Below are 9,255 nucleotides of genomic sequence, written 5' to 3' on the forward strand. Positions count from 1 at the left end.
TTCATGGGTGCATGCTTGTCTTGTGGGTTGCCAGGTCTGCCCAGCTCTCTGTCTGAGCTCCACCTGGATGGAAACAAGATCAGCAAAGTGATGTCTGGCAACCTCCAGGGCCTGAAGAACCTGGCCAAGTAATAAGAATTATGACTTTTGTTAACCTTATCATTTCTTTTTTTAACTTTAAGCATTTAAAGCAAGACCATTTAACAGCAGCCACTGTGGCCACAAATGGCAATTACAATGTAATCGTACATTGAATTTCCCCTTATTTTCTAAGATTCTCTGCAAGTCATGTCTCCTGGTGATGTACAGCGTGTTTACTTCTTGTATTACTTTTGTTATAGAATCATTTAAATGTTATCTGTACCAGGCATATATCACAGTAAAGAGCCATAGAGTCATTAAATTGGCAGAAAAATGTCAGTTCTGCAGTTCCATCCATCTAAAGTTGTCGACTTGAATTTAGCAACGTGTATTTTATTGCTTGTGAATTTAGTTTTTCCTTTATAAGAGGAATGTTCTGTTATTTAATCTCTCAAAGGTTACACAGTTTGGCTTTAAAACTCCTCATAGGAAATATTAGAACATGCATGTCTTATTCTGTTTATTATTATCATCCTACAGTTTTTCATGCCATCTAATGTTTTCATTCTCAGGTTTGACATGTATTAGCTTTACTTGGAATGCTAGCTCTGGTATTGCCGTTTATATGATTTACCATATAACAAAACCTAAACAGTAGTCTTTGGATAATGAAAATAACTGGTTTGCTCATAAAATTTGGATACACTGTGTTTATAAGATCACTGCTCAGATTGTGCCAAAGAGGGCATTCCAAACTAGAACAAAGAGAGCTTTGATGCAGCAGGAGTAAAGTATGTTGGAGAAGATATGAGCAAAGGATGGTTTTTATTTTCCATTCGCTCATAATTAAGAAACTGGGATGTGCTTCAGTGTCAGGTGGAGAATCTTTTTGGTTTCCTCACTCTTGTACATCATTTGCACATTTCCATGTCTCATCTAGTTTCTCTTTTTTTGTTTTTTTTCCTGCAGGCTGGGTCTGAGCTACAATGAGATCAGCTCTGTGGAAAACGGCACACTGGCTAACGTCCCCCACCTGCGAGAGCTACACCTCGACAACAATGTTCTGACAAGTGTTCCTCCTGGCCTGTCCGACCACAAGTACATCCAGGTACATACTGGTTTGATTAACGTTAGAATTACAGTACTCGTACATCTCAGCATTATTAATCCAGGTTTGAATACAAAACATGTTCACAGGAAGATTGTTTTTGTAACCATTTAGTTCCAGTAAATGAAGTCTGCTTGAGCGTTATTGTTACGCTTCTCAATTTCTAACACGCACACAGCTCATTTTCTCTGATATAAACCACACTGGAAAAGTTTACTTTGTTGCATTTTTGCATTGGCTTTGTTTAGGTTCACAGTGCCCGATTACAAGTCAAACCATGCTTCCATAACAAAAGTCACATGGATTCATTTAGTTTGTTTATTGAGTAAAGTGTTGGTAGCCTGTCATACTATAATGTTACAGATTTTAGCAGTAGGGGGGGATGTAAACAGACCTGATTCCAGGCCCTTTATCTTTAGTTTGGCTTCAGTTTATTACATCATTTCATTAGGCTCCTTCAGTCTGGGTAACTGCTGCATCAATACCATTCCCATGAAAAAAAACTTCCTAGGATTATATTTATTCATTTACCTGATGCTTTTATCCAAAGCGACTTACAATTGGGGATTGAACCCAGGTCTCTCACACCAAAGGCATAGTCTTATCCATTGCACCATCGCCATTTTAACACCTAGTGAACTGCAGCACTGTACACCTGTCAACCATCTTTTAGCTGTTATTTTGTGAGCACAAAAGTTTTAATGGCTTTGTTCTCAGCAGCCACAACAAACCAAACTACGGGAAATGACCCAAAGTTTGAAGAAATGGCTCCTAACAAGCTGTTGTGCACAGGGTTTGTTATATTGAGGTTTCTCCCAGTACAGATTGAGACACTGCATTAGTAGTAATAGGATATACCAAAAGACAAATGGTTTGTGAATGAGGGAATATTTCAACACAACAACCAAAAACTGTGTATATTTTATAATAGAAACATTATCATAAAATACATATAGCAATAAAAACGTAAGAAGTTATAAGGCTAACAGCGTGGTTAAGTAAAAGTACTCAGACATAGGCACGTCCAAAGAGAAGTGTTTTTAACTTGGATTTAAATTGCTGTATTAGGGGCATGTCTAAGATCCTCTGCTAATTTATTCCAAATGTGTACAGCAGAAGTGCTAAACGCCGCTTCTCCATGTTTAGTTTGGACTCTAGGCTGCACTAACTGACCTGTGTTCATGGATCTAAGAGCCCTGTTTGGTTGGTATTCTTCAAACATATCAGAGATGTATTCGGGTCCTAAACCATTCTGAGATTTATAAACTAAAAGCACAACTTTGAAGTCTATTCTGTAACTAACTGGAAGCCAATGCAACGATTTAAGATTTGGAGTGATGTCCTCCGTTCTCTTGGTCCTGGTTAACATTCTAGCAGCAGCATTCTGAATGAGCTGCAGCTGCTTTATAGTCTTTTTTGGGAGTCCCGTTAAGAAGCCATTACAGTTGTCAATCCTACTAGAAATAAGAGCATGGATAAGCTTCTCTTGGTCTTTTTGGGACACCACACCTTTGTCTCTGGCTATATTTTTTAGATGATAGAATGCTATTTTACTGACCGTTTAGATATGACTGTTAAATGTGAGGTCTGAGTCTATCAGAACACCAAGATTACGCACTTGCTCCCTAGTTTTTTGGGCCCGAGAATCAAGCTCTTTAATAATACTTGTTCTATAATTTTTGTTGCCAAACACAATAATCTCAGTTTTACCTTGGTTCAATTGCAAACAGTTTTGGTTCATCCAGGTATTTATGTTCTCTATACAGTGACACAGAGAGTCTATTGAGCTGTTGTCATAAGGTTCGAGGGCTATGTATATTTGGGTATCATCGGCATAGCTGTGGTGGTTAATATTATTGTTCTGTATGATTTGGGCCAAAGGTAGCATATAGAGATTGAACAGAAGCGGCCCCAGAACCGATCTATGTGGAACTCCGCACATCATAGCCACCCTATCAGATTCATGATTACCAATAGTGACAAAGTATTTGCAGCCGTCTAGATAAGATCTGAACCAATCGAGGCCTTCCCAATTTTACAGCCTATCTATAAGTATTCTATGATCTACAGTGTCAGATGCTGCACTGAGATCTAATAGAACCAGAACTGTTATTTTATCAGAATCAGTATTCAGCCGTATATCATTTAAAACTTTAATCAGGGCAGTTTCAGTACTGTGGTGAGGTCGGAAACCTGACTGAAATTTGTCTAAGAGACCACTTGAGGTCACAAAATTGATGAGTTGATTGTAGACTACCTTCCCAATGATCTTGGCTATAAAAGGTAGTTATGATACAGGTCTTTAGTTGTTCATTATAGATGTATCCAGTGTTCTCTTTTTTAATAGGGGCTTAATGGCAGCTGTTTTTAGAGACGTTGGGAAGATGCCTGATTGCACAGAGCTATTAACTATTTGCCGTAGGTCCATTAATATGGAGTTAAGAATTGTTTTTAAAAAGTCTGATGGCATTATGTCAAGACAGCAAGTAGATGCTTTAAGTTGTTGAACTGTTTCTTCTAGGACTTTTTAATCAATTGTAATAAATTGCAACATAATAACCGAGTTCTGTCTTGGTGGTTGTGGCAACGGTACAGAAACCTTGTTAGACTGTGTAATTCTAATGGTCTGTCTAATACCTGTTATTTTTTCACTAAAGAAACTTCACATTACATGTTTCAGTGGAGATGAGTTCTGATGCTATCTGCTTTACTGGGTTTATAAGCTTGTCAACCATGACAAATAAGGTGTGGGTACTGTTAATATTCTTATTGATCATTCCCGATAAATGATGCTGTCTGGCCTTGCATAACTCATTGTTAAAGCTACCAAGGCTTAGTTTATAGATGTCAAAATGAATTTGAATTTTAGTTTTCCTCCATTTACGTTCCACTTTCCTACATTCTCTTTTTAGGACGCTTACCATCTAGGTGGTTCTCCATGGTGTTTTCTGTTTGCTAGTAGTTTTCTTTACCTTTACCGGTGCAACACGACATGACATTCAATATTTTGGCATTGAAATTATTCAGGAGTACATTAACTGACTCAACTGACTCAGCACTTATTGCCAGAAAGATAGCTATAGCCTCCCTAAACTGTGTGTCGGTACTCTCGTTAATGTGCCTTTTATTAACTGGGGCAGAGTTTAATGGGACAATCGGGGTGCTAACTGATTCAAAAAGACACAGAAATGAACAGACAGGGCCAGGTTTTTAACTACGACAGAGGAGATATCGACCCCTGTAGAGATAACCAGATCTAAGGTGTGGCCTTGATTGTGTGTCCGCTCTGTCACATGTTGAGTGAAATCAAAAGTGTCAAGTAGCCCAAAAAGTTATTTGGCATTATTGTCTGTAGTATTATATATGTGGATGTTAAAATCCCCTGTAATGATGAGCAAGTTATAATCAACTGATATAACAGAGAGTAGTTCAGCAAAATCATCAATAAAATTAGCAGAATATCGTGGAGGTCTGTAAATGGTTGAAAACAAAATTTTGGGGGTACCCTTCAAAATAAAACAGAGGTATTCAAAAGAAATAAAATGACCTAGTGTAATGTCTTTGCACTGGAATATATCTTTGAATAGAGCAGCCACTCCTCCTCCTTTCCTACCATTTCGACAAGTATTCATATAGCAAAATCTTTCAGGTGCTGTCTCATTAAGGACAATCTTCAGTTAGCCATGTTTCAGTTAGAAACATAAAATCTAGGTTATAGGATATTAAAATGTCATTTACCAAGAAAGATTTTCTGGACTAGTAAATTGACTTGTTGCAGTTAACAGATTAGAGAGGTTTACTTTATGGGTTAAATGTTCACGACACCTTCTTTTTCTAATCATCACAGGAATAGATTTACTGGGTTCTAGCTTATAGTCAAAACAATTGGCAATGCTATTTTCAAAATAGCAGGGACCCAAAGCACATCACCGATTGTATTTAATCTGTGGAGATAAAGGACAAGGTTGTTGACAATGTTGGAGTTGTCTGAGGTATCGTTTTACACAGGGGGAAGGAGTGGAACATATGGAGTATGGTGTAGGTGGGGCTGGTGGGTGTGAAAGAGGGGGAGTGGTGGAGTATAGTAGAGGTGAAGAGAGTGGGTGCAGGTGTGGTGCAGAGGGGGTGGGGAGTTTCCCCATTTGGGACAAGGACAACTTCTGGAAGCTTTGAGTGATTTTAGTGAGAGGATCGGGAGAAGGGGGGTGAGTAATGTCCTTCTTGTTTGGAAATGGCATTCCAAGAGCGTGACGTATGTTAGCAGCGAGAAGTCAGCATCCCACGAAATTCGGGTGAGTTCCTTCTGGTCTAAAGCGGTCTTTGCAGTCCCAAAGAATATTGAAATTGTCAATAAACCTTATCCCGTGGTTGCGGCATGCCGAGGTTAACCACATATTCAGCCCAAGGAGTCTGCTAAAAGATTCAATTCCTTTGTTATACAAAAACATCACAATTATAGTAGAAGAAGGTCATCCTCCTTTAAGAGACTACACACTTTTTTAAGAGCTAAATCCCTATGTGATTTTCTTATATTTGTAGTTCTTTTTGTTCTTTGTCTTCTGTCCTTTGCAAGTTCCTTTGCATATAATGGCAAGTGTAAATCATTATGACCTTTTCTATATATAGTTTGGTTTTTTGGGATCTAGAGGTTTTGAAAACTGTAATTAGCATTATATTGTCCCAGTGAGTTCTTGGCACATCTTTCCTTTTGTTCTTATGTCCAGGATCCTTCTCATCCCCATATTGCTGCATGACGAGGGCTACTCTGCTCAAAACTGAGCTGCATGAATGTTTTCAGCTACTCTTATGTTCATATATGCTTTGTATGTGCGTCTGTTTTTTTTACACATGTAAAGCCATGCTTGTTCTCAAGCATCAAGGAGCATATACTCTTTGTTATTTTGGAGTATGATCATGCAGGAAGTCCCATTGTTTTTAGTTAAAGAGAAAAAAATCTATTTGGCTTTCTTGAGCTGTTATTATTCACTTGGTGAATGATTATTATCGTCTTTATCTGCCTTATTTTGGAAAAACTAAATTATTGCCATGCACGTCCCACTCAGTAACCGAAGGTTGTCATTATTTAAATCCCTTCTCTAGGTGGTCTACCTCCATGCCAACAAAATTGCTGCTGTGGGAACAGGGGACTTCTGTCCTCCTGGCCTCAACAGCAAGAAGGCCATGTACTCTGGCATTAGCCTGTTCAGCAACCCTGTGCCATACTGGGAAGTTCAGCCAATCACCTTCCGCTGCGTCTTCGACCGCTCCGCCATCCAGCTCGGCAACTACAGGAAGAAGTAGAGTGCCCCGCGCACCTCTGCGAGGAAGTGTGTGATTGTAAATGAGTGTGTGAAAGTTTTGTAAGTGTGCGTGTTTGACCACAGCCCCACAACACTGACCCCCACCAACACTGCCTCCCCACAAGTGATGATGTCATTAATCCACGCACTCAAAACGTTCAAAACTTCTGTGGACATGGACCCCAAATACAAAATATCATATTCATTATTTAGCTTCAAGGTTGGTGCAACAGTAGTACACACAGCTTACAGCTAACACCAGCATACTAGGGTGCTGTGTGCACATCATTCATAGAGGCAGTTAAACAAGCATTAACACTGCAAATGTTTTCTCACATACATGCAGCAACATATTATTGTGCAATTCATTCAGTGGACAAATTGAAATTCAGAGGCGATCCCTAACCAAAAAGATTTGAAATCTCACTCAGTGGAAAATGTTATAAAAACCCAGTTTGATAAATGACCTTTAGGCATTGTATTAATTATAAGAGCTGACCTGTAGAGCAGGCAGCAAGGTGTTAACTTGTGTTTTACAATACCTTTAACAACTGGTATAGAATGTACTAGATATTACCTGTGTACTAGGAATAGCATTCAGAGTGTAACATTACCATGCTGCACTCCTTGAAGAGTTTCTATTTGTATTGTACTCAATTCAAGTAGAGATAAAAGCAACCGTTACTTCTATCACATTCTGATTTCTTGTGCTTACTTCAGTGTTGATTTAGTTCTGGGTGATTACCCTTTTGTCTTCATCACATTTCTCCCCTTGTCCCTCTCCTAGTGTATGTTGTTCCATTCATAAAAGTAAACAAGGTGAAAATAGCTTCTAAAAAATGTAGAATAAACCATATATGTTTTAAACAGAAGCCATTCCCAAAGATTTATATGCATGCTCATTTTTTTTCCTTTCAACTTGAATCTGGTGCTTTCTGGAATTTCTGTATGTATTTCTCTCCATGTTTCCCTGCCCTTTAGTTCCTTTTTATTTTAAGAGTCAAGAAAAATTGGATTGGGTGTATGTGGACTGGCATGCCCACTGCAACCATGTTGGTGTGAATGTTGTATGTATAGACGCTGTATATAAATGCTGTATAAAAACCTATCATTGCTTAAAGGCACAAGCACTTACCATAGCTCAGACTTAATATATCAGCTACAAAGGTGTTCCTCTTTTTTTCCGGAGCAGGGGCTCCAGCTAAGGTGTCCTAAACAAAATAAAAATACTAATGGAAAAAGTAGCTGTTTTTGATGGATGTAATGACCAGAACTTGCATTATTATCAATAATGTGCATGGAGATTTGTGCTCCCGGTCAGTGAATGGCACTGCAGCAGAATACAAAGAGGGTAGAGGCTTCCTGGCGAACAAGGTCAAAAGGAGGCACAGGTAAAATGTACTGAGGTAACAGGTGAGACTCTTTCAGCAATACGTACACATAACAAACACACATATTAGGTACATACTATTGATAGAAAACCTTGACAAATGCTTGAAATGTCCAATAAAGTCTCCTTGTTGACTTAATCAAAGATATTCAAATGTTTAGAAAATGTGCTATTTCAATGGGATTTTCATGCATGTTAGTGTTTAGTTGTGGTAAGGACCCAAACAACATCCACACAGCAGATTTCTTGCCACACTTTGGCAGATATTTCATATCTGGCTGACGGCTGCTTTTTTTGAAATACAAATACACTAAAAAGAAATCTGGCCTCAAGCACATTTCAACTGGTAACAATAAGTTACATTACAGATGTTACAACACACCATCGAGACTGTACTTCCGTCCGAGAGTAAATATGGGTCGTATTCTCCAACGTGACCAAAAGAATTATAGCATGGGGGCCATGCATCCAGTTTATTCTCTCAGCATATGAATTTCATGGAGTCTCAAGTTTCAGTCTTGAAGGAATAGGTGTGCTACTTTTTTGGCAGCATTGTAAATGAAATCAATGACAGTTTCCTGAAATTGACCAAAAATAAATGTTTTTAACAATTTATTTACTCCCACTGACCCCTTGAGAACTATTTTTCACTTTTAAAAATGATTTACACTACCAATGGGTGACATACAGATGCAGTTTCCCTTACCCTGTGCAGGATTCAGGGGTGCTGGAGCCATTCCCAGCATGTATTGGCCAAGAGTCACGGTACACTCCATCACAAGATGTACTGTATATATTTACAGGACACATATGCATCTATATATACAAATAGACAGACAACTCATTTAGTTTAGAGTCTCCAATACACTGAGTCTATGGTTTGTGGGAGGAAACGTGAGCTCCCTGAGGAAATCACACTGACACAGGAAGAACATACAAACTCCATGCAGGCCAGGCCTGCAGGTCCGATTAAAGTCTTTCTAGCTGTGGAGAAACAATGTGAATGGTAGATTAATTCGCTTCTAGCTACCTCTGCAGCCTCTAATTTATGCTGATGGGTTTTGTGGACTGAGGTAAAAAAAAATATTTGCACAAGGACCATTTCTGGCCTCTGAGCCACATATGATTTATAATCCCCCAGTCATTTAAAAGACTGTAATGGGAATATTTAGGTTAAAGAAAAAAGGAACTCCCTTGAGACATGTAGCAGTTGAGATTCTTGCGTCTGGAAGCAGGTTGTACGGTGTCCAGTGATCAATGCTCCTGAGAACCAGGAGCCAATTTTTTTTTTTAAGTTACAATATTGTGTAGTATGGAGTCTCAGAAGTGACAAATATCAATAACATGCTATCTAATGAACCAAAATACTAAGTGAA

At 38.7% G+C, this 9,255-nt stretch overlaps 1 protein-coding gene across 1 annotated transcript; it reads left to right on the forward strand.

The window, feature by feature from the left end:
* Window positions 1–21: 21 nt before the first annotated feature.
* On the forward strand, window positions 22–8,018 carry LOC119882173 (decorin-like; the record flags this gene model as incomplete). The annotated part of the gene is made up of 3 exons (XM_038692183.1): window positions 22–128; window positions 1,051–1,189; window positions 6,290–8,018. Coding segments are annotated over 3 exons (447 nt in total), but the record flags the coding sequence as incomplete, so codon positions are not given.
* Window positions 8,019–9,255: the final 1,237 nt, after the last annotated feature.

Source organism: Micropterus salmoides, unplaced genomic scaffold, assembly GCF_014851395.1.
Source record: "Micropterus salmoides isolate LMB-PRFRI ecotype aquatic unplaced genomic scaffold, ASM1485139v1 Ms_hic_scaffold_2965, whole genome shotgun sequence".
NCBI classification, from domain to species: Eukaryota; Metazoa; Chordata; class Actinopteri; order Centrarchiformes; family Centrarchidae; genus Micropterus; species Micropterus salmoides.